Here is a 25,368-nt window from a genome sequence, read left to right as displayed (position 1 = left end):
GATGGAAAGGTGTCGTAAATAATGCTCCTGAGAAACGAAGTGGACTGTCGGCCCGAGCATTAAAATATCTCAACTCAGCCCACCGCTCGCTCGGCGAAGCGAGGCACCTCAGCACAACACAGGTCATAACACCGCTCAAACCACGTTTGCTCACCGCTCCTCCGCAAGCCGGACATCACCACGAGAGGCACGGCTGCCACCAGAACGCGTCCTTTATTACAAACATCGACAAACAATTCGGATTTCCAGTGCGGGAAGAAAAGTACGCAACAGACCTCGGTCGTTACGCTCGCGTTTAAGAGTGCATCGTTCGCGTTTTGTTTTTAAGCGAGGCGACCCGCAGTGCAATTTACACGGCGGTTCGGCAAACACCCGTCGCGCGAAAACTCTGCGACGATTCCCCAAACGGCGTTCCTTTTAAAACGCCGACTTGGCGGAGGTCTGCTCACCTCTTTCCTGCGCAGAAACACAACACAGGCAAAATCACAAGCGAGTATTATTTACATTGTTTTTTTTACATCACGCGGAGTTTTTTTGGTTTTCTTCGGGCAACCAGCATCGGCAGTCAACAATTCTGGAAGCCACAGGGATGTTTGAGAAAATTACGTCGAAGCTGGAATGGTTGGCGGTGCTGGCAGCGGTTTTGGCGGCAGTGGTGGGGATGGAGAGGGAAGAGGGGAAAGCACGTGGAGGAGGCACTGCCAGGAAAAGCTGGTGCACACGCACTCCAAACTCTCCCGTCTCGTGCGCCCTTGGCCCTGGATCAAAGCCTCTCGCACCCGAGCGCGGAGGGGAAGGTGAATTATTTTGACAAAGAACGAGCGCTCATTCCAACGCGGCCCCCAAGTCGCTAGCTTCGTCCACATCCGGCGACTGGGACATGCGGAGAGGTGTTGGGAGGGTGGGTGGGGCAGTGGGTGGGAGGGTGGGGGAGGTGTGGGACGGGAAGGAGGCTCTTCGTCTATCCCTCAAGTGGCTCTCTCACCTGGCAGCTTTAGCCACTTGGGAACGGTGGCAGTTGGCGGCCTGGAGGCTTCGTGGCTCGGCCCGGCCACGGGTTCTGGGTCATCATCGCAGGCCTCGCAGGAGTCGGGAATTGGATACATGACGGCCGCTGAGGCCGCCGCGCCGGGGACTGGAGTCTTGGGAAGGACACTATGGGCACGCACGCACAAACACGCATGGATGTTTCCATAACTTCTACACCAATACTGGGGGCAAGGGGTTTTGTCCAATACTGGACATCTGTGAAATAGAGCTGTAGAGCTAATCAAATTCCTACAGTATAAATAAATATTTGATTCTGTTACTTTAGAATGTTGTCTTCGTTGTCGCCCAACCGTGCAGTCGGCGCTGGGCCATGCGTAAAGTAAAGGCTGCTACTGGTATCAGAGTGACAAAGTTGCCAACGAGCAGTTTCCCGAGTGGACCATGGCAACGACGACGAAGACAATGACGATGATAAACTTCACGATGACACAAATGAATGGCGCGCCAGTTGCCTTCTTTACGGATCTTTCTGAGCAGTCACCTGAAACCGTTCACTTACCGCGCCGTGCGACCAGCGGCTCGCCTCATCACGATCACTACTTACACGTGGACGTCCATAGAGGCAAGCATCACGGAATTGCGGGATGAGCCCCAATAATCGGGCCTCTCGCGGACACAAGATGAGACCATGGAATGAACTACGTACGATAATCTGTCCCAACTCGCAGGACAATCGAATCCGAACCATGGATATCAGCGACGCTGCCTCAGTGGCTCCAACGCGAGTTGGTTAGCATCAGTGCCTCAACTACCAACTCTTTCCTACCCATACACCCCCCATCCGCCCCCCCCCCCACCTCACCTAGCCCCCCCAGTCACTGGGCCACCTCTGGGGTGTAATTTGTTCATCAAGCCGGGTGTAAACAAAACGCCAGCGGCTTCGAGCGATATCCCTGGCCCGCTCGGGGTGCGGCATTTATCGTAAGATCGCTTCTCCGTTTTCCCTATTCGCATTCTTGGAAGTAGTTTTTCATCGCGCTCGCAAAATCTGTCCAAGCCCCAACGGTGGCCACGAGCCAGGTCGAGTGAAGCAAAGCCCCCTCCTCACCCCCCCCCCCCCGGCCCACCCCCCCAGCCCCCCCCCGCCACTCCACTACCGACAGGCAAGGGGTGGAGGTGCAAGGTGGGGGTAGGCCAAGAGCTGAAAACCATTTCGAAAAAATGCTCACAGGCGCAGGAATGCGTTCGAGGTCGTTGCTCATAGAGGAGATGGGAGCGGCGAAATCGGCTCGTGCGCAGACGCCGCCTCCGCGGATTGGTTACATCGCATCACCGCGACGGTCACGATGGATTGAGACACATTCATCAAGCAGTGGATTGATCATGCCTGATGATGATAACTCAAACGCCTCAACTATTTGCATTAATGCAAAGGAGCTCCGTTTGTACACAGTAGGACGTTCAAATACCTTTCTGTGAATACCCGAAGGTCAATCGTGTAGCACCGTAAGAGGCATTTGCACGCATGTGAGCATACGGCCCACTTCAAGGCTGCCAATGCTAAATCTCGATACAGCACTTACTCCGTAAATTTTACTTGTCTTGTCAAATACAGCATTCTGTGATTTGAAAACAAGAGGATGCAGACGACCTGCAGTTTTGAAGTATTAGCACTGCTTCAGCGAGCACTCGTCATCATCGTCGTCGTCAGCCATGATCGATCCACTGCTGGATGAAGGCCTCCTACCCCCCCACCCCCCACCCAAACCACCGCCACCACCTCTCACATCCCGCGATGCAAAGATCCAGCTAGCTCCTGCGTGTGAACCGATCTCACCGCTCCATCTCCTCGTGTGCGTTCCGTTCTCTGGTTTGCCACTCTTGAGCACTAAGACTGCCAGGGCGTGTGGATAGAAAAGGTCACTTTGAAGGGATGGGACCTCAGCAGCAGTTCCGCGATATCTCCTTCCACGGGCCGTTGTCTAACATGAGGTCACACTGCCTTGTGAGAGTCACCGAATGGAAAAGCCGACCGCAGAATTGGATTGATGAGACACATTAGTGTTTGGGTTGGGCTACGTGGCAATTTTATGACGAAGGCTTTGGTCGTTAACCTGACACTCGACAAGACCGTCACATTTACAAACACATTTTTACGTTTAAACCGATTTTTTTCACCAATTTCTGACCAATAGAGCTCCTAACCCGGCGGGCTTTCTCGACTCTTCACGACTGAATCCGACACCAACGTTTGATGAAGTTTTTCTCAAACCGCTTTGTGCTTCCGTCAGGTCGTGAACTCGGATATCATCTGGGGTGTGCTGCATCAGCTCACTGCGCTTGGGATATAACTGGAAAATTGACTATAGAACGTGTTCAGTAATTGCCAACAACTGCAGAATCCCGTCCTTTTGGCTGACAATCTCACCTGCAGAGGATGGCATCAGCATGGACCTGTGGTTCCGTGGCCTCTAGGATAGCCAGCTTGAGGTAGTGATCTGTAGCAACAGCAGCACACACAAGCGACAGCCTCCAAGAGCGGCACTGGGCACTGGACAGCGCAAGCGAGAACCGCTCCGTCTAACAGTAGCAGCAGCATGTATCCCTACATAGCCACCTTCTATGGAACACACAACCCAACAATCCAACTGCTGCAGCAAAGGCGCGACAAAATTTTCAACAACAGTTGGGTATGTGCCAAAGCGCCCGTGTGTGTGTGTGTGTGTCACTCGCCACTCACCTCTCTTCACCGTGCAGCCAAAATGAACGAGGGAGGTGGGAAAGAGGTTTGCCTGCACGAGAGTTCAAGAGGACCCTTCAAGCAACGTGCGGATATATTTATTCGCTCGCTCAGTCATCTAGCACAACTTCTTTCGCGTGGCACATTTCACTCACGCATACCGGATCACACTCACTGTCTTCAAGGTCCTGCATGGACTAGCCGGTCTCTCACCCCACCCCCCCCACATACACAAACACTGGGGCTATGCATTTTTAAAATCTAGATTGAAAACTAATTTCTTAAGAACATATTTTTTCATGTAGTTTGTTGTCCTTCCCCCGCATCTCCTAATTGATTGCATGGTTGGCTACGTACAGTGTGAAAGAAGTTCAGCATACATGCACGCTCTTCTCCAGCAACCAAGGCTTTTTTTAATCAAAGCCTCAGGGTCAACCTTTGCTCAGTATGAGTCACTTAATCTCATCTGCAGCACCCATGGTCTGTAAATCCCTTCCCCCAGCGAACCGTGCTCTCGACACCCTGCCCCGATTTTTCAAATCCAAGAACTTCCCTTTTCTCCTCTGCCTACGACCAATCAAACACAAAATACGCCCGCTCTCTCGCTCTCTCTACACATCCTTGAGATGCGGTCGCAGTGGCACAATATTTAGATCCGCATCGTATCGTGCTTCAGCAATGGCAAATTCAAGGAGGGACAGGCAGATGTGAAAAGATATGAAGGAAGAACTCGATGAAGGAAACGATGCTCCAACGCACAATCTCATCAAAGCCAAGTAGCACGGTGCAAAGGAAACGGAGAACACCCGCGCCGGGGTCGAGGATACACGAGCGGCGGAGCACTGTGGGAAAGAAACCCACAATGCAACGCAACTATATGTTATATTTATTGTGTGAATCCAAACTGAAAGAGTGATATATGTTTAAAAATGTCAGCATACGTGTTATGCAAGCGTTTTGCTAAGCGTGTGGCAGCTGACACCCAGGGCACCCTTCCAAAATGAGATGTTGCATTTCGAGTAATCATCATCATCATTATAATCATTAACAAAAACACTCACCACTGCCAACCGACAAGAGCTTCACCAAATAACTTGCGTACGGTGCGTACGCACCACCAACATCATCATCAGAAGCTCGCCGCGTTCATCCAGGTGAAATATTTCAACCAACACACGCTAATAAGCCAGTGATTTGTAAAACGCGAAGCTGACAAGAGCCGAACAACGATGGGAATGCGCTCAAGCAAATGCAAACAAATTTAAGCCGGAGGCGTATTCATTTTTCACGTTCTCGCATCTGTCCGGGCGAGCGGGGGCCAAAGAGATTCCGGGCTCCGGCAGTAAACACGGCGCACGCGCCAAACCTCGCCCCGCGCTTTATTATTACGGCGAAGAGCCGCCAAAATAATCGATTTAAGCACGTTCCAGCGCGACCGTGTCTGCTCCTGCTGCTGCTACCGCCGCCGCCGCTGAATAAAGCTACCGGCAAGTCCTGCGCAGTGGACACTTGATTCGAAAACCACACGCGCGCATATTTGCAAACTCGAGAGAAAGAAAAAAAGTCTAAGAAAATAAAGGAGTCTTCAAAACTGTTTGCCGCAGGATAAGTTATGGACGAAAAATTACGGACGTGAAAACGGTTAAGGTTTTTTTCTTCCTCTCTTTGTCTGTCTCCCTCCTCTCTCTTCCCGGGAGAGTGATTTTCGCTCTCCTCCACGCCCCCGTTTGAAGCCCGTGAGGAGCTATTCCTAGGCCGGGCTGTTTAGCTCGTTAGCGAGAAAACGGGGGAACGCATTGTTCCCCTTGTGCACTCCACCCCCCCCCACCCCACAGGTTTTGGGTCCACTTGGAACGCAGTTCATCCATTTATTTAACGGCGAGCTTGAAAAATCGTAAACATTTGATCATGTTGGTAATGCAGGTGGAATTTGTAAAAGTTAACAATCCTGTAAATGACAGAATATGTTACAATTCAATGTTTGTACGTATGTTGAACTTCTTTGGCACCATACGTAGCCCACTAATGGGCGATGCGGAGCGAGATTCCGTTGTCAGCCCATGTCAATATCGACTGCGCAACAACAACAAAAGCCTAACAACATAAAAATTGGGGTTTTCACATAATTTTTGCAAAGTTGCAGCTGTGAGAAAAAAAAAAGTAACAGTTTGACAGCCAGGTGACGAACATTTCTCTGTAGCAGGGCACTCGTGAAAATACGCCACCCAAGTGTGCGGATAAAACTATTTAAACTTTTTATCTTCGCAGCTAAGCCCCACCGAGCTGTGTAGCTCCTTTATCAGAAGCGACACGGCGACAAATGGTGGCTCGACTAAGTGGCTCATCGCGTGGGAATTCATTTCAGCCAAATACTCTACGAACGCACGTTGATTCTAAATGCGGAAGGAAAAACTGGAGGACCCGGAACAAAAAAGAACACGCGACCACGGGGAGAATATGCAAACTCAATATATACAGCAGGCGTCAGGGTCGGGATCGAACGCACGACCTCCTGTATACCAGGCGAGGGAGTTAACATCGCACCACCCTGGCGCCCCACGGATAAAGTCACTTGCAGGGATTTCAGAAGTAGTTGTGCGATATCTCCTTTCCAAAAGGACTCTACGTCGATAGCCGAGTTGGAATAACATTTGCGAAGAAAAGACAACAGCTAAGAAGAAGTAAAAAAAATGTATGAAGACGCACGGATTATGTAATGCTTTCCAATATGCGTCCGTCTTCGGAAGTATTGAATTAGCAGTACGGAAGCTAATGAGGACTTTGGGGGCCAAACTTTACATATTTGTGAAGATACATTTTAGCTCTGGTGTGTGTCTCAAGGTTTTGGGCAACCCTTTGATAAATTTGGCTCCGTTTTTAAGAGCGCAAGTCCCCAATAGGAACACAACTTTATACAACAGTATGTTGGTTAATACCGGTTTACCTTTACGATAGTTATAGTGCCCCCTCTGTTATGGATGGAGAGACAGACAGATGAATGATCAGACGGATGGACGGATGGTCAGACAGGCGGTTGGACAGATGGATGAACAAATAGACAAGATGGAGAAAGACCGATGGACAGACGGATGGAGACAGACCGACAAACGGATAGACAGATGGATGAACAGACAGATGGATAGATAGACAGATGTGCTCCTGCGGTTGTCTGGAACGCTCTTGCTTTCGATATTAGGAAGCCACTGGAGGAGCTATGCACTTTAAAAATAATCTAGATTGAAAACTCATTTCTTTACAACTGATTTTTGTGTACATACGGATGGATGAACAGACAAGACAGATGGACAAGACAGCCGCGTGAAGCGTTACGAGTGCACGGCCGTGCTCACCTTGAACAGCGTCTGTGTGGGAGCATCCAGCACTCGCTTCGGAGGGGCAGTGTCTGCGCAGCGGGGAGACGCAGGGAGGTTCGGGGAGGGACAGACACGGCGTGCGTTCAAAACCACGTCCTCAAGTCACGGACGCATCGGATGAGACAAATGGTTCTGGATTCTGTATCAGATAAGGCAAGGGTCGAAGGTTAACGATCAGTAAACATCGGCACAGGGGAGGTGGCTGGGAGTGGTTAATTGCCCAATCACCCCCTTTGTGTGATGTACCGTCCCTCAATAGGTGGTCGCGAACATCATTTGCGCCGGCGACTCTGCATTGCGCGCGGGGGATCTGCATCTTTTGTTGCGAACCGGTGAATCGCAAGGGGCTCGGGTGAGGCACTCTGAGAGCCGTGTGGTTGTCGTGCGTTCCACACTCACACAGGTAGAAGGGCGGGGCTGGCTCCTCAAGGCACGACCTCACCAACTCCACCAGCGCGCACACTGCCAAGTCACAGGCAACAGGTCATGCGCATTTCCGGATTCAAATTAATAAAACGTCCACGATTCGATTAAGCCCTATTCGTTAAAAAAAACAAAGGTAGATGAATCAACGTGGTGGTAGCTGTGAGCGTTGTGGCTCATCGTTAAATTCTGTGCTGTGATCATCGTCATCATCACCACCAGAATCGTAATCAACACAAAAAGATTTCATTGAACAGGTAAAGCTCACCGAGCTGTTCGTTATTTTTCAGAGCTCTTCTTCTTCTTTCGTATGCATTAATAACAGCAGATTCAAGATGCAATTTTAGATTTGTTATCCACTACATAGACTCAACACTGCCCATAGACTCAACACTGCACCATAGACTCAACACTGCCGATAGACTCAACACTGCCGATAGACTCAACACTGCACCATAGACTCAACGCTGCTGCCTGTAGACTCAACACTGCTGCCTGTAGACTCAACGCTGCTGCCTGTAGACTCAACACTGCCCATAGACTCAACACTGCCCATAGACTCAGCACTGCACCATAGACTCAACAACTGCACCATAGACTCAACACTGCCCATAGACTCAACACTGCCCGGTACATTAAGCAGACCTCCCTCCTTAACTTCCTTTCGTTCCTCCCTGAAAGCCTCACCTCTTCTCCTTCGCCCATTCTGTTCCCATGCCTTCCCCTCCACTCCTTCCTGTCCCTCCCCTGCCCTGTCGTGAACCCCCGTGTTCCCTCTGTTACGGTCACTCATTCTTGAGCCATCGCACTGCCCCTGCCATCTCAATTCGCTCTATTTTTGTGACCGCTTTTGAGCCACCACGTTATAGACAGCCCTGTGCTAAGGCGCTCTACAAGTATAAAATATGATGAGAGGTGGGATCGCCCTTAGGGAGGCCTTCACTCAGCTGATGATGCGGATGATGACCTGAAATTGCTGTGGGCTGGGGCAGCTCTTACCTGGTTCATTTGGCCTGAAGACCCCTTGCAGGATGTTTCGGTCGGGGAACTGCACTCGGATAACGACCTAACGTGGTGAGACAGGGACGGCAGCTGCTCAAACGGGGCCCTGTTCCCAGGACGGTCTCACGCGGAGAGCCCGCTCCACATAGCCATCTCTGCAGAAAAACGCTGGCGACGCGATGAGTACCTGGACAAAGGCGACCGAGCGTGGTGCTGGCGACCCATCCCCTCGTGTGCCGTGCCGGCCTTCATAGGTGATCGCTAAAAGCACTTGCCCCAACAGTCTGTTAAGGCTATATGGGGGATATTTGTCTTTTAATCTCATGTACTTTATTAGTCGTGCATGTTAGTTTGTTGTCCTTCCCCCACACCTCCAATTAGCTTGGCTGTGTACGGTGCAAAAGAAGCTCAACATACACACATACGAGGTGAGGGCGAGGAGGGAATGCCTTCACCCACCTGCGGGTAGCGTTTCATCTTTTCCAGCTCCTGCGACTCTCTGAGTGCCTGGGTGGTAAGGGGAGCTTCCTCCATCTTGATCCTGATGATGCAGACAGCACACAAAGACAAAGATCCCCCAATATAACCTTAACAGACTGTTGGGGCAAGTGCTGTTAGCGAGCACCTATGAAGGCCGGCACGGCACACGAGGGGGTGGGTGGCCAACACCACGCCCGGCCGCCTTTGTCTCCCCAGTGTTGTTTACACACCAGCAGGTACTTATGGATGACTGAGTGGACCTAGGGGAGGACCGGTACAAGAATATTCACCACTGTTATTAGTCCTGAGCGGGAATCGAACTTGAGGTTGCCGTGTTAGTAGCACGGTGCACTAACCACTACACTACCACTCCCCACAACACAGACAAGACAAAAGATCCCCCATAACAGAATGTTGGGACAAGTGCTGTTGGCGAGCACCTATGAAGGTCGGCACAGCAATCGAGGGGGTGGGTGCCCAGCACCACGCCTGGCCGCCTTTGTTTCCGCAGTGCTGATGTTTACACACCGCACCCAGGTACTCATTTGAGGCTAAGTTGACCTAGGGGAGGCCCAGTACCGGTTCAGATAAATGCCACCGGTGTTGGCCGTGAGCGAGAATCAAACTCGGGTCGCCGGTTTCGTAGCGCAGCGGCGCTAACCACTACGCTACCATTCCCCATCATACACAAAAACACGCACGCACACACCGACTCATATCACACCTCTCCCTCTTCAGCTGCTCCATCCTCCTGCGCACGTCGTCCACCGTCACCTCGAAAAACTCGTCAGGCAGCTCGTCCCCAGTGGCTGCGCCGCCAGCGTGAGAGACGTCGAGCGACGGGTTGAAGACCAGCACCTGGCGCTCACAGGGCTGCGTCGAGGGGCAGGGGAGAGGGGTCGGAATGGGAGGCGAGGATTGGATGCGCAGGCATTACAGTGTTAGAGCTGTACAGTTGAGTAATTTAAATTTTATTCGATCTACTAGGGGCGAGTTGGTTAGTCGATTTGGTCTCTGCTCAAATGAACATGGGGTGGCGTTTATCTGTTGACACGGTTAGGCCAATGGTGGAAATTCCACCATTGGCGGGTGCCAGTCTATATCACAGTACAACCATAGCTGAGTTTCCACAATGTACTCATTTTGGTGACACCAAGGCTGAGTTGTCCTACCACCTCGGATTTCAACTCTATGTGATTTTAGAATTGCGAGTCAAGCTCTGAAATGACAGCACCGCTCGGTCGAATGACACTAACTTATATTTAAGATCCGACTTGTCTCCCAGTCAAATCCAAGAAGTCCCTCCGTAACATCACTTGGGAGACGAGGGTTAGTGGGATCACGTAGAAGATGAATAAAGCTCCCAAAATCCACTCGGCTGCAAAGCAGCCAGGCGATGGCAGTACAGCAAGTGGGATTTTTCAAAGCCTACGCACACAGTCCCGTGAGTGTGTGGGTTTTGTCCGGGTGCTCTGGATTCCTGCCAAACGTAACCCTTTAAAAATGCAACTGGCCAAACCTCCCAATGTATCAGCACCCTTCTGAAAGAGCGACGCTTGGTGGATAAACAACTTACATTATTATTATTACGGTATCATCGCGGCTGCAATCAAAAACACCGTCACCATCACTGCCAAATCAACTCCGGCCGCCCGACATGCGACGCAAACCGAGTCGATCGCATCTGACCACACGGCCGCTGGCGAGATGTGAACGTCACCCACCCGTGCAAGCTCCTCCGATGAAAAGTCCTGGCTCGCGTGCGACAGCCCGGCCGGCTGGATCTACGCAGAGCACAGGCAGGGGATGGGGGAGTTTAGCCAGAGCCAGGCTGCCCCCGACACTAACGTTTAAACACATTCTTGCGGAGGGAGCTGGTAGGAACGTTGGGTTACTCGGTCAATGGCCAGGGTCAAAGGCGGTGTGGTGTATTCCGCAAATATGCCCGACTGTGAGGGCGGGCACCAGCCGGCGTGAGTAGGTTAAACGTTGAGTTTTATAAGGGCACCACGGGGTGACCAGCCCCTCCCCACCCAGCCCCACCCTCCCCACCCAGCCCCTCCCCACCCTCCCCACCCAGCCCCTCCCCACCCAGCCCCTCCCCACCCTCCCCTCCCCACCCAGCCCCACTCTCCCCTCCCCACCCAGCCCCACCCTCCCCTCCCCACCCAGCCCCTCCCCACCCAACCCCTCCCTGCACGACGGACGGACACAATAATCCCGTGGGCTGGTGTAATCAGGAGGTTCTTACCAGTATCAATTCCTCTGTAGATAATCTGCTTAGAATCACTCGACTAAATCGAATAGCACGAAGGTGGATGGGGAAGAAAAAGTTTCGCCTTTGGGTGGCAGGATATCAGGCGGCCGCTATTTTAATTTTTTTATTGGGCCCCGAGCCATCGACCACGAAAACAGTAGTAGAGGAAAGAATGTTTCGTCGCTTGATTGACTTTATTGACTAATCACGCCCCCCGGCTCTGGATTTAGCGAGTTTTCTGTGGTGTGAGTTTGCCAAGTGTCAAACCCAGCGAGTCGCGTTCGGCACGGGAGGCGACGCTGTGGGTGAAAAGTCGCGGCCTGCTTTGGTTGCAACGAGGAACACTTCTCCGGTGCAAGTTGGCACCGTATTCTCAGCGACGGCGATTTATCTCCATGGCCACAAAAAAAAAACATTGATCAAATTAATCGGACGACACCTAATTGGCAATCCCTTATAACTCCTACAACCGTTGATACAGCATCAAGGCGGAACAAAACGTGAAAAGTACGCCAAAAAGCCGGTTGGAGAGAGATGCATGTGTGGAATTATATTAAGAAGCAGGAAGAGGAACACACAGATCAGAGAAGGTATGCAGCTTATAGACACAATTCAATCGATTAAGAAAACCGGGGATCCAAAGGACACATTGCTAAAATGTATGTATGTTGAACTTCTTTCACACTGTACATAGCCAACCATGCTAATCGGAGGTGCAGGAAATTAAGGGATGATGACCAACCGTCAAGCATAGTGAGCGGCAGCCAAGGAACTGAGAATGCCAGAGAGCACAAACGACCGAGGAGATGGAGCGATGAAATCGGATTCGCGTGTAGAGCAGGTGCTGGGTGGGTCGTTTCATCGACGAACGTGGCGGCGGCGCGAGGCCTTCATCCAGCAGTGGATTAACCATCACTGCTGAAGACAACGACAAATTGGTAAACCGTTACAATCCCGAGTTATTTGCAGCCGTAGTTTCGGCTCTGGTTCAACTTAAACGGCCTCTGTTGTTAAACTCTGAACGCCTCCGCCACCGCCGCCGCCACCGCCGCCGCCGTCGCCGCCACCACTGCCGCCGTTCGGGCCACACAGGAATGCGGCTGCTGGCGCCCATTCACAGACGGATGCGCGATGAGCTGACGCGAAACGACGGCTGCGACCCGCCACCCCCTCGTTACGCCCCATCAGAGCAGCTCGTTAGTGTGCCTGCCTTAACAAACACTCTGCCTCCTCTCCGCTAGCCCCCATGCCCCCCCCCCCACACCTACCCAGAGGTCTAACTGGGTGTCTCCGAAAAAGTTAACGTGGGCTCCGAGGCTCACGAGCCTCTGCTCTAAGCATAGCCCAACAAAACCACGGTGCTATTTAAACCCAGGTCTCCCTTCCAAAAGAGAGTCCCCCAACGTGTTGGTAAGCTCTAAGCCGATTATAATAAAAGGGCACCTAATCTGTCTTAACCCAAACCCACTCGTCGTGTCCGTCGTTACAAACTGGATGCTTGACCCGATCATTCACTGCCAAGCCACGTAAGGATGCATCACCATCATCTTCTCAATCACTCAATACACCTGCTCCATCGCCTGCTCACTGGCCCAAAAGACAGAGATCCTCTGTGTAGCCTTAAGAGATGTTTGGGGCAAGTGCTGTTAGCGAGTAGCACCTATGAAGGCTGGTAAAGCACACGAGAGGGTGGGTGGCCAGCCAGCACCACGCCTGGCCAGATTTGTCTCCCGAGTAGTGATGTTTACGTAGCGCACCAGGTGCTCATTTGAGGCCAAATCGATCTACGGGAGGGCCCAGGACTGGTTCAGACAATCTTGCCCACTCACCCACCCACGCAACACGCTCACTCGCTCACCCACCCACCCGCCTGTCAGGACCAATTAACAAGACGCTGAGCAGTACGTCAGCTGACGCCAATTACAGGCTTCCTTTGTCTCTCTCTTTTTCCCCGTCGCCAAATAGAATTCTCCGCATAGCGACGACGAGGCATGCAGGTGCTTGGCTTTTAGATTCTTCTATCTCTGCTGAGCGCGAAAACGTGGCCTCATTTGTGTCGGCAGCAAAGAGGGCCCAGCCACTGGCAATTGAAAGCACAGGGACATTGAAATTTTAATGGAGCAGATCGGTTACTTAATACTGTGCCTTGGTACTCAATCTACCTATGGAAATTCTTCTCTAGTTTTCCGCCACTGCAGAGCAGCTGGGGGCTGGACACCCGTCTGTGGACAAAGATCGTTGTAGCTCATTGGGTTCTTCGAGCTGAAATCGAATGTCTACATCTGTAATTGCGTCCTTGCATCTGTCCATCCATCCGAGGATTCTTCACGCCGTTACGAACCAAAAACTACAAAGCCCCTTTCAAAACAAGGCATTGTGTTACACTGCGAATAAACAAAGTAAATAAATGCCATCTATTCTCCATCCACCAACGCATTAAGGCCTCCCCCACAGCATGTCGGTCACTGTGGTTTGTTTAGCATACTTCACCACTCTGGTCATTTCGGCACCATGATGGTGAGATGTTAACTACATCACCTGGTATGCAGGATGGCGTGGGTTCGATCTCGACCCTGACCCCCCTGTATATTTGGAGTTTGCGTGTTTTCTCTCTCTCTCTCCCTCCCTGTGGTCGCATGGCTTTTTCTCCAGGTCCTCCGGTTTTCCCTCCACATTTAAACACATTCCTGCGGAGGGAGCTGGTAGGAACGTTGGGTTGCTCGGTCGATAGCCAGGGTCAACGGCGGCGTGTTGTATTCCGCAAATATGCCCGACTGTGAGGGCGGGCACAAGCCGGCGTGAGTAGGTTAAACGTTGAGTTTTATAAGGGCACCACGGGGTGACCAGCCCCTCCCAACCCACCCCACCCAGCCCCTCCCCACCCCCCCCCCACCCAGCCCCACCCTCCCCACCCTCCCCTCCCCACCCTGCCCCTCCCTGCATGACGGACGGACGGACACAATAATCCCCTGTAGGCTGGTGTAACCAGTAGGTTCCAACCATTAAAACATGCGTTTAGAGTATTTGGCTGATATAAATTTCCACATGATAAGCCACTTCGTTGGGCTATCATTTGTGGCCAGGTTGCTTCTAAAAAAAGAGCTCTCTAGCTCAGCGGGCCTTACCTGCTAAAATAAGACAAGGAGTCAATTTGATATCACTGGCCACAGTCAGCCGTGACCGGTCATCGAACTCGGGTCACTGGGTTTCCTGCTTACGCTCAGCGCACACGTGCGGGAAAGCATGCGCGTGCGGGCGTAAGCAAACGCATCGAACAAATGCGGTCATTCGTGCGCCCGCGCGCGCATGTCGCTTTTCTCCCTCCGCGCGCTTGTACGCTTTTTTTTGCACGACCGATTTTCTGCCCGTCGCACGGGCGGCACCAACCTTGAGGGGAGACCGGAACGTGGAAGCGGATCGGCCGCGCGGCCGTGTCTAGCGAACATGTCGAGCTGGGCGAAAACGATCGCAAAATCGCGGATTCAAGGCGGGACGGAGCAGACCTCCAGTTGCTCGTTCGCGCTCCCGCTGACGACGGAAGGAGGACCCTCCACTCGGGGAAGCTCTTAAGAGCCCCTCCAGAGGGTAGTTGGCCTCCTCTACTGCGTCTTGGAAGTGGTGGGAGTACCACGCTTCACCCAGCCGCACGCGACCCGCGAGTCGACCGACTTGTCGTGCGCGTAAAAATTGGTCGTTTGCTGTTATTTTGAATGCAAACTGAGTCGCGCCCAGCACAACAGTCGGTTCCGGTGAACCCCTACAGCCGCTAGAGCGAACCAAGTCCACGCAACTCGCCTGGCTCACCGTCTCCACCTCCTGCTCCTCCCCGCGGTCGACGCGGTATTTCTTGGCCTGTGTCGGGCCCGTGGCTGCCCTACCCTGGGCAGAGGCCGACGTAGAAGGGACCACCCGGTGTTGAGCGGCGGCGACGCCACCACCACCACCACCGGCGGCTCCTCCGTCCGACCCCCCCAGCCGCTGACCGCCGCCGCCAAATGCCACGAACGGGGCGACAGGCGTCCTGTTGCCGCCATCGTCATTGTCGTCGTCGTCGCCAACGTTGTTGTTTTTCCGCGTGGATGTGCCGGGCCGTGGAGACCCCCCTCCTCGTGGCTCCGGCTGGAGGTCGCCGGGGTCGCCAGGGTCGGCCGGGAGCTGAGAGGGACCCTCGCCGTCACTTGGTCTGCCCCCTCTTGACGAGGAGGTCAGCTCCCTCTTGACGAGGAACCTGCGCGGAACAACGGCGCGGTGTCGTGACCTTGCGTGACCTCATGCGGCCACGCTAACGACATAGCAGCTGGTATAGCTCTGGTGGGGATGGGGGGGGGTTAAAGGGGGTTCTAGCGGTGAAGCAGTATTCATGAATGCGTGGGCACTGTGCCCTGCTATTTAAACATGCACTACCCCCTAAACAGAGCCATAACTACCTAACCATAAGCCTGACCTGAGCATAACTCTTAACCCTCCACCAACTCTATCAAGACTCATAACCATAGCCCTCATAAGAGCACCAACCCCGGTTCCTATCCACAATCAAAACCCCAACCACAAACCCCCCACTATAACCCTAACACAAATCAAAACCCGAACTGCTAGCCATGACTCCGACCAAACTAACCTAATCCTTACCATAACCCTAACCATAATTCCCAACTCACCGCTAGGTTAATGCTTACCTGATGATGGCGCTGCCGCCCGTTAAACCCAGACTTTTAAGCGTGGTCTTTTTCAGAACCTCTTCTCCAACATACTGGAGGTAATAAAATCACAACGCACACCCACACATGGGTACCGCATTGTTATACACACAATTAGAAAGTGTTTCAAGCCAGGGTGATTTATAAACATCCATATTATTTTAGGGAGGTCAAAAGCAGTCCCGCCACACGTTGAAACTGGATTCGGCCATGGCAATGTCAATTTTCCATCGCTGGTAGCAATCGATAAGGGAGCCATCCAATGCTCTTTTGGGGCACGGAGACAGTTTTGGTTTTAATACGTCACCTTCTTGCGCTTCATCAATTCGTTCACTTGCCACATTTTTTTTTATATTCCTAAACTCGTGCAAACCATTAAAGAAGGTTCCATCGCAAGACCAGGTGGATACTCAAAGATTTCGCAATACAAAAGACTCACCCACGGCATCGTCCACAGAACAACGAACCATTGCGATTTCCAAAACAAAGAAAATCAACGGAGGCACGGAAGCAATGCACTAGATCCATTTCCCCGGCAAACTAATCTGGACATATCGTCCCTGAGCCAAGGGGGTTGATTGATGGGTACCACCTGGGGTGGTAAATTCTACGCAAATTCACCTTGAGGAGTGTCCACCATTGGCAAAACTCTTCGTATAAATACCGTCTTTTTTATGGACGCCTTTATTCTGCACGTGTTTCACATCACACCAGTTTATTGCGCGAAACAATATTCTCTATCGAGTATACTATGGTGGCATTTGACGACATTTGTCTCGTAAAAAGCATTTTGTGAGGTATTCTAGCTAAGTTAGGATACCTCACAAAATGGACAATTGAGTTAAAATATTGATGTTCATTATTTGTACATTGATTTCTCAGAACCATGTTGGGTCAGGCAAGTGGGGGAGGGGGGTACTCGGTTGAAACTAAATGCAACAAGGGGTGGGGACGGGGGGTAACACGGTAGCCAAACAAAGGTAGAGAACCACTGAGTAAAATGACAAGGCTGAGAAAACCCCACCCAGTGAAGCCTTCCCCCTGTAGCATCAGCTCTTATCACGCACCTCGTCATGGGTGAACACACAGGCAGGAGTCGAACCTTCACCTTGCTGCTCAACAACCAACCTGGAAAAAAAGAAGAAAAAAAAACGAGAAACATCAACACGCATTCGGAGCCAAAGTGTCGCCACACTCAATATGAGTGTGGAGTTGGCTTATCTAGCAGATGAGAGCTGTACGTATATTGAGTCTTATACAGCAGTCCCTGGGTTCAACAGTGACATCGATTCACGGTTTTTCGGTTAAAGTTTTGCCTCCCATACATAGTATCCCATGGTTTCGACTCGCGTAAAAAAGTAGATTAACGGTGTGTTTACATTACGCACGCGGACGCCAATTTCGGTCAATCTGAGTGCATGTAATTGGGGCTGAGCCACGCCCTCAGCCAATTGGCGACGCCCATTTGTGAACGTTTAGACCTCGACTGGCTTTGCTTACATGATACGTCTTCTGTTTGGTTTCAAACGATGTTTTTAGGGTCAAAAATGTCAACTTCCGACCGTCTTGGAACAGATTAATGCTTTTAACATGCAATTCCTATAATCGATTAACAGTTAATCCGGCTAACGGTAGATTTCGTCGAATGGATTAAAAGCGGCAACCGAGGGAGACTACTCTCTATTGCAATACGACGTTTTATTTATACGGCAGCAAAATGAGAACGCATCTCAAGGCGCTGTACGGAAACAGTAGGAGTGTTTACTTTATAGAGAGAGGCAGTCCTGGTCACAGGCAGAAGAGAAGAGGAATGTCTTCAGCTCGACTTGAACAGGGGACAGGGAGCCAACAGCACGGACAGCGGGGAAGAGAGGAAGTTCCACAATATGGGGGGGCAGCAGATGAGAATTAGCGACCTCCCACTGAGAAAAGATTGCCTGGAGGCTTTTTGCGGAAAGCCTTGGTTGCTGGAGTGAGACAGCAGAGCGTGCGGAGGGGAGTTGAGTGAGATGAGAGGGGAGAGATGGAAAGAGTTTGTCTGGAGGGGAGTAGATAGGTGAGAGGGGGAGAGATAGGTCAGTGTGTGGAGGGGAGTAGAGAGGTGAGAGGCAGGAGAGTGTGTGGAGATGAGTAGAGAGAAATGAGGGGGTGGCGGTACGCAGGGATGAGTCAACAAAGGATCTCTGAAGATGTTGTTTGTGGAATAGACTGGGAGCGAGTGGAGTGATACTGAGGGCGATACTTGTTCTCATTTCACGAGTGCAATTGAGGAGTCTGGCCCTTTCCTCTGCTTCGCAGACTCGGCACCTGCTCTGCGGGAAGTTCGTGACAACGTCCCACAGGGTGGCGCTCGTCATGAAGCCATGCTGCATTCTCGTCCCGTCCGGCGCCTGTAGAGCAATGCGCACCTGAGGGAAACGAAGAGAAAGATCCCCTGTGTAGCCTCGTAAGACGATCGGAGCAAGTGCTGTTAGCGAGTAGCACCTATGAAGGCCGGCACGGCACGAGGCGGTGGGCGGCTAGCGCCACACCTGGCCGCCTTTGTCTCCCTAGTGGCGATGTTTACACACCGCGCCAGGTACTCATTTGAGGCCAAGTCGACCTCAGGGAGGCCCAGGACCAGTGCAGATAATTATCACCGGTGCTGGCCACGAACGGGAGTCGAACTCGGGTCGTTAGGTTCGTAGTGCAGCGTGCAAACGACACTACCGCTCCCCACAAACACGCGTGCACACACACACCAGGTAAAATTATTTTGGGATGAGTGGACCAATGGCAGGGTTAGCTTTAGATACCGATTACCACCGAGTTAGCATTGGTGGTGTGCATTCAATGTGATGTGAGATTATTGCTGGGAATTGAATGATGATGGCCGGGATTTTATGAGGGCACTAACCAATTTTTATCTCACATATGTTTAAAAAATATGAAGACAAAGCTCACCACTCATTTAGTGTTACAGACTGATATGGCAAATGCTCTTAGCGAGCACCTTAAGGGCAAAAGGGCACATGTGAAGGGGTGGTTTAGCTCGCACAGTGGTCGGTCGGCAATGAAAACAACAATTTGAGTAATTTTTTCGAATTCGGTAAAATAGCCAATATTTCTAGGACCGCAATGCCCTTGAAGAGTCCATAATATGAGCCGCATGCGGTTCTGGAGCCGCATGTTGCTGACCGCTGCCCATGGTAAATTGGACATCCATGGTAAACCGGACTTCCAGGGTGAACTGGACTTCCATGGTGAACTGGACTTGCACGGTAAACTGGACTTCCATGGTGAACTGGACTTCCACGGTGAACTGGACTTCTATGGTGAAATGGACTTCCATGATAAACTGGACTTCCATAGTGAACTGGACTTCCATGGTAAACTGGACTTCTATGGTAAACTGGACCTCCATGCTCAGGGTCGGCAACCAAAATAACAATGAGGGTAATTTCTTTCAAATTTCAAGAGCCGCACTGCAGTACTTAAAGAACCACAAGTGGCTCTGGAGACGCAAGTTTGCCTAACCCCTGAGCTAGCACATTGCCCAACAATGCTGACCATATCGTACCAAACTAATCATCTTACATTGCATTGAGCAAGGAGCGACCCAATTCATTGCTGTTTCTGATAAATATGGCAGAGGGCTCCTCTGTGAATAAGCAAAATTATTATTTTTCTATTACGTTACAAAGACACAAATATCAAATAATAATGCTGAGAAAAAAACTGAGAACAATTCATTAAAGAAAAAGTTAACTCGGACAAACATTCCAAAGCAGGGCCTTTCCAAAAATGTTATCTCAAAATGTAATCTTTACAAACATGCATTCATATTATTTAGATTATTTTGTTGCTATCAATTTCCACATCATGAGCCACTTTGTTGAGCTATCATTCGTGGCCAGATCGCTTCTGAAAAAGATGTTAATAGCTCAGTGGGCTTTACCTGGTAACATAAAAATAGTTTAGTTTAATTTGTAGATTTAAAAAAAACTGATTTGTTTACCTTTCCTAACTTTGCACTCCTAATGTGTTTCGTATTGTTTGTTGTTGTAACGTTCTGACCCCGTGCCCCCTACTGCACATCTGTGAAAAAGAGCTTCATAGCTCATCAGATTCCTCCAGTATGAACAAATATTCCGATTCCGACTCGCCAAGCCATTCCTGACACGGCAATTAAAGCCGCCACGCTCAACATGACGCTCATCGCGTTGATGTCTTACGAAACAACGCTCAAGAGAATTCCACCGGCCAGGTCAAATGGCCGCACACGCACACACGCGCACGCGAGATGGATCTGTCGACGACGCTGGAGCAGTGGATAGGGCGCTGACACATTCCTGCCGCATCAAATGAAGAGCTCCCGTTTTGTCACGCCGGCCTCCGGGGCATGCAGAGCCAGACCACCGCTGCTGCTACCCCAACGCCCATGCCCCTCCCCCCCCTTCATGCCAAATCCGTTGCCGGCAGCGGTGGTGGCGGCATGTGCCGGATTAACCTTTTCGATACAGGTGTCACTCGGCGGAGAGCGGCCCACCCCGTGTAAAAACCACCGTGCGCTCTTTGAAGTTCACCGGATGAGACATGTGGGAGCAACATGGGCCACAGGGGCATCGCGAGCCGTCCTGTCAGTTCGTAGGCTCGCGCGCTTCGCCAATTTGGGCGGTATGTGTAAGATTGCGTGCACGCGTGTACGCAAGTGTGTGTGCGTGCATCTGTTGGCACAGTAGGGGGCACAGCTGGTGCATCTGCCAGTCATCTCAGTCAGTCAACCCGTGGAACCTGGGTCTGTCCCGTGACCTCCCGTCAGCGACCCTTCGACACTTCACGTGGCCTCAAAGTGCACCCAACCTGGCACAAGCGCCGTGGTAACGTCGCCGCGACTTAATGATAAATAAGAGTTGTTGTTGTTTTGCATGTCTTGAGTGTGTTCCCTCACGCGCCATGCCGGTTTTCATAGGTGGTCACGAACATCACTTGCCCCGACAGTCTGATATGGCTATATTGGAAGGATTATTTGTCTTTATATTGTTGCTTAGCTTCACGTATTCGCAGCCAGCATAACACCACCTACTTTGCTACTCTTGGTAAATGTCTCCCTGTGCAGGAATGCTCATGCTAGCCTGAAACAGTCAGGCTCACATTTCTCCAATCTAATCTTTCCTAACTTTATCCAGGTAGGATCACAGGAGAAGCTCACGGGCATTACAAACATCTGGACGACATCCCATCAGTTGACTCCTGTGGAAAGTGAGGCACGTCCCACAGGCCGAGCTACCGAATAACCACACAGCTCTGGGTTTTTGCCAGACAAAGGAAGCGTTCCAATGATGTATGTGTACGTTATCTGTCTTTCTTCCGACTCCGTTCTGATAACGAATGTGGACGTGTACGTCATCGGAACGGAACCAGAAGAACTAAAATAAATTAATATTATCGGCACCGAGGTTCCCACAAGGCCATGCGGGGAGGGCGTGTGGCACGGTTTGGCACCAGCTATCCTGGAGTGCGGTCGTCTCGCTATGGCTCTCCGCGGTGAGTACAATGTCTTTAAAAAGAACGGCGCTACTACACCTCTCTAAATAAAATAAACGCCGAACCCGCTTGTGCATTTCTGAGATTCAGCGGTGAACGGGACGACGCACCCAGCAACTTGCGGTCATCTCGGAACGGGGAAAGGGGTTGGGGTTAATGGGCACAGCAGGGTCTAGAGAAGAGACGAGCACCTCACAGGATCTCACCTGCGCCTCGACGGAGGAACGTTGCCGTGAGCTCGGCACCATCTCCAGCTTGGCATTGTTCGGCAGGTTGGCGAAACGTCCCTGCATGCTCAGGTCCAGAATGCTCCTCTGGAATCTGGGGGGTCCGATGGACGTAACAGGGAGTAGGAGGTTCAGGTAAAGGAGGAGAAATTGAAATAGGCAGCGAGAGCAGTGGAGAACGAAGCCCAGTGGTTCTCAAAAGCGTGGTCCACGGTACCACCAGTGGTCCGCGATGGTCCTCAAGGGGATCCGCGAGGCTGTGATGCAAATGCAGGTTGATCCGGAAATAATTACCATGTTTATACCTTTTGTTTGTGACGTGAATTCATGTTTTACTTATGTTAAATAAACATTAAGTTAGCTAAACTACCTGGATTAAACCACCCTAACCCGAAGATATAAATGCACCCCCCACCCCCCCGCCCAAAAGAAACCTTAAAGCTGTGAAAAAATATATATGTTCCGGTAATATGAATAATTTTGTAATACTGGTTTTTAGAGAGATTAGTTCATGCGTTTTGCCAACAGAGATATAGGGGGCTGGATGGTCTGCGAAAAGGTTTGGATCGGCTGGCCAAAAAAGTTTGAGAAACACTGACATAGGTCAATGTTGTTGTTTTTTGTGAGATGGTGGGGGTTGGATTATAAAAGTTAAGTGTTGGAAGTGGCCAGGTGATTCCAGATGCTAATGCTACATCAGGAGCACTCTATTAAGGTCGTGCAAGGTAGAGTAGGGATGGAAAAGCTAAGGCTAGGAATTACAATACTGGATCGTTGGGTAAGTCAGTGCAGTCTTGGATAGAGTTATGAAGCTATTGATGGTTTGAATAGGGTTGGGTTGAGGTAGTGGAGGATTCGGGTGACCTCAATACTGTGAGCTTCGTGAAGTTTAAGGAGATTCCCATGAAGGTGGACGTCCCACATGCACGCGAATGTCACTCACTTGAGGTCATAATCGTCGGCACTGAAGTTTTGCTTCTTACAAACTTCCTCCAGTACCTGCGGAAGCGACAAAAAAAACCGATGCACAGCATTTTCAGAATCTTTATTTAGCCTGGATGAATCTGATGAGCTATGAAGCACTTTTTTTTACAGATGTCCAGTAGTTTTTTTCTCTCGTCCTACATCTCATCTCAACATATCTCTGTCGTCTCCATCTCTGGAGTCATTTCATTATCTCTCTATGTCTTCTCCACCACCCAAGCTTTGTCATCTCACTTGGGAGTTTATAAATTGAACAGAGGGGAGCCGAGCAAATCAATTCTATTTTTCGATTTAAATTTCGATTTAAATCTTTCGTGACTGCAGGGATTCATCTTCTTGGTTTTTTCGGTAAAGTCACGTAGAAGGGAAGTAATAAAATAATAAAAATAAAACAATAAAATAATTCTCACGACGTTTCGGCTACATTGCTACCCCCTGCCCCCTACCTTTGGTGCTGCTGATCCTGCATAATGCATGGGCATAATATGACTTTGAAACCCCCCCGCCCACCTCCTACGCATTTTCCATGAATATGCTAAATTCCCCTTGATATGCACATTCTTTTGTTAAGGCGCTCTTCTTCCACCTCCAACCCAGCTTATATATAAGCTCCTAGCTTGGCAGTGTCTCATTCTTCACCTGAAGACGGCTGCTTGCGTTGTAGCCGAAACGTCGTGAGAATTATCTTATTATGTTTTATTTTTATTATTTTATTACTTCCCTTCTACGTGACTTTACCGAAAAAACCAAGAAGAAATCAATTCTACTCAGCCCCCCCGAAACTCCACCACCACCACCGCAGGGGTTGTTAGGGGTTCGAGTCTTCAGACTTAAGGGATTGGTGTTTTTCTCCAATGCCATTCATCCATTTGTTTTCTCCAATAGGATTTGAGGAAAGTGTTTATAACGTCTCTGCGAATATCTTTGTCCAGTAGGGACAGGTCAGCGAGTTACAACAATAACCGTTTAACGAACAGTTATATCCATGTGCTATTAACATCACCGATTCTGGGCCACACGCACGCCTATGACATAGCCTCGTCCACCCATCGTCAACACGACAAGTGTTGGTTGACATCCCACCAGATTGTGCCAACTCGTTTCCCTCAACCCCAGGAAAGATGATGACACTGCACTATTAAGAAAATGGGACCTTTTTGCCAGAATCAAAGTATGAAAAAATAAGGATAGGTTTTACCCTTTCTGGCAATAACATTCGTGTTAAGATGTTCAAACATCAAATAGAAACCTTTTGCGAGGGATCAAGTCTGTATTAACCACACGTAATTGTGGTGATCATGAAAACAACACACGGCTCTGATAATATACGCACTGTCTGTGAAACTGATTGGCATACACCAGAGACAGCTTTCTTTGTGGCTTTGTCTTGCCAGTGTCAGACCAAAGAACGCCAAAAGGCGAACAGCACAGAGACAATGCAACTATCAGGACATTTATAGCTAAGCGTGAGCAGCTACAACATGGGACCCTTTTTGCCAGTATCAAAGTATGAAAACTATATATAATAGGTTTTACCCTTTCTAGAAAAAAAACATAGCTGTGTCAAGATGTTCAAATTCATTGCAAAAGGTATCATCTATTTGGTGTCTGAACATCTGAACACAACTGTTTTATTGCCAGAAAAGGGTAAAAAACCATTCTTATATATTTTTCATGCGCCGTTAATGTAAAAAAAGTAAATCTCCCACCCACCCTGCCATGGATGGCCGGTAGATGGCAGTGCAGTTTTCAGTTTTCATTTCAGTTTCATTTATTATGTACAGTATAGCCCCCCTTTGAGCCATTCGGCCCAAACAGAAAAATCCAGGAAAAAACAACAAAATAGCAAAAAAAAAGTGCAGTACACGGGTCGCCGACCAACTCCGCACGGAATTTGTTGGAAGTAGTTTTTTTTATCATTTCTAACACGCACTCTGCCTTACCTCCTTTCACCACGGTCTGTCGCAACATTATGTGTCCCAGTGCAGGCCCCAACGCGCACAAAGCGTGTCCCGTGGGCTCTCAATGAGGCCATCCTCACCAGTGATCGTTTCACAAAAACAATGTTGCCAATTGTGTAATCCCACAGATCTGTCAGGGTGGATAAAACCTGTTGCCGTCATACAAAGAACTCCCGCCGCCGCCATAGAAATGTGGAATGTCCACCGCTGGCTCAGGGCGACGAGGCCTCTTACCAGCTACCTCGTCAAACCAACCTTTGCCTTCCGACTTTCAACACAATTCAGCATCGTGAACACTCGCAAAGCATAGCCGCTGCGAGCTGTTCGAACCCGCAAGCCTCCCCGATCACGAGTACGAAATCGCGAAAATCGACGCCGATGCGACGGCGGTGGCGTCGTCGCCAGACGGGCGGGTCGCCCTCCCCGTCGCTGGGCGCCACTTTCTAGGCAACGCCGTAGGCTCCGCCGGCGGCCTACAACAATGACGGGCCCCCGTCGCTGCGTCGCCGTCTCTGTCGGGCCTCCTGGCGGCGCGCGTCTCTGGGCTGCGGGGATGAAACAAGAAATGTGGCGGGCGAGCGAGCGAGCGACTGACCTGCATGAGCGGGGTGCTGGCCCCGATCCGCACGTTCTGTCTCCGGCCATTGGGAGCCAAGACGGACACTGTCACTGACGCCGCCATCACAGGGGCCACCCACCACCCCCAC

At 50.7% G+C, this 25,368-nt stretch overlaps 1 protein-coding gene across 3 annotated transcripts; it reads right to left on the bottom strand.

Annotated features, from left to right (window-relative positions):
• Window positions 1-200: 200 nt before the first annotated feature.
• On the bottom strand, window positions 201-25,368 carry ASPSCR1 (ASPSCR1 tether for SLC2A4, UBX domain containing). 3 transcript variants are annotated; one of them, XM_078857110.1, is made up of 17 exons: window positions 25,257-25,368; window positions 22,660-22,715; window positions 21,696-21,810; window positions 18,271-18,371; window positions 17,031-17,091; window positions 15,943-16,016; window positions 15,062-15,494; window positions 10,734-10,793; window positions 9,734-9,882; window positions 8,989-9,070; window positions 8,527-8,593; window positions 7,504-7,566; window positions 7,081-7,133; window positions 3,731-3,782; window positions 3,419-3,488; window positions 986-1,155; window positions 201-456 (listed from the first exon to the last, which is right to left on the bottom strand). In XM_078857110.1, the coding sequence occupies exons 1-17, from the start codon at window positions 25,341-25,343 to the stop codon at window positions 446-448; spliced, it is 1,704 nt and encodes a 567-aa protein (XP_078713236.1). In that variant the 5' UTR covers window positions 25,344-25,368; the 3' UTR covers window positions 201-445. The 3 variants fall into 3 exon arrangements, with proteins under 3 accessions (XP_078713236.1, XP_078713237.1, XP_078713238.1); XM_078857111.1 differs by having other exon boundaries at window positions 15,071-15,494; XM_078857112.1 differs by lacking the exons at window positions 201-456; window positions 3,731-3,782 and having other exon boundaries at window positions 1,017-1,155.

Source organism: Lampetra fluviatilis, chromosome 5, assembly GCF_964198595.1.
Source record: "Lampetra fluviatilis chromosome 5, kcLamFluv1.1, whole genome shotgun sequence".
Taxonomy (NCBI): domain Eukaryota; kingdom Metazoa; phylum Chordata; class Hyperoartia; order Petromyzontiformes; family Petromyzontidae; genus Lampetra; species Lampetra fluviatilis.
The sequence above is the reverse complement of the archived record's forward strand: the minus strand, read 5'-3'. Positions and strand labels throughout refer to the sequence as shown.

Excerpts from the sequence above, each read along its gene's own strand:
- ASPSCR1 (XM_078857110.1), bottom strand. The coding sequence starts at position 25,343 with ATGGCGGCGTCAGTGACAGTGTCCGTCTTGGCTCCCAATGGCCGGAGA. Across the intron at positions 16,017-17,030 it reads GTGTGTTCACCCATGACGAG|TATGTTGGAGAAGAGGTTCT; the intron begins GTGCGTGATAAG and ends TATTACCTCCAG. Across the intron at positions 3,489-3,730 it reads TGGCTGCACGGTGAAGAGAG|ATCACTACCTCAAGCTGGCT; the intron begins GTGAGTGGCGAG and ends CTGTTGCTACAG.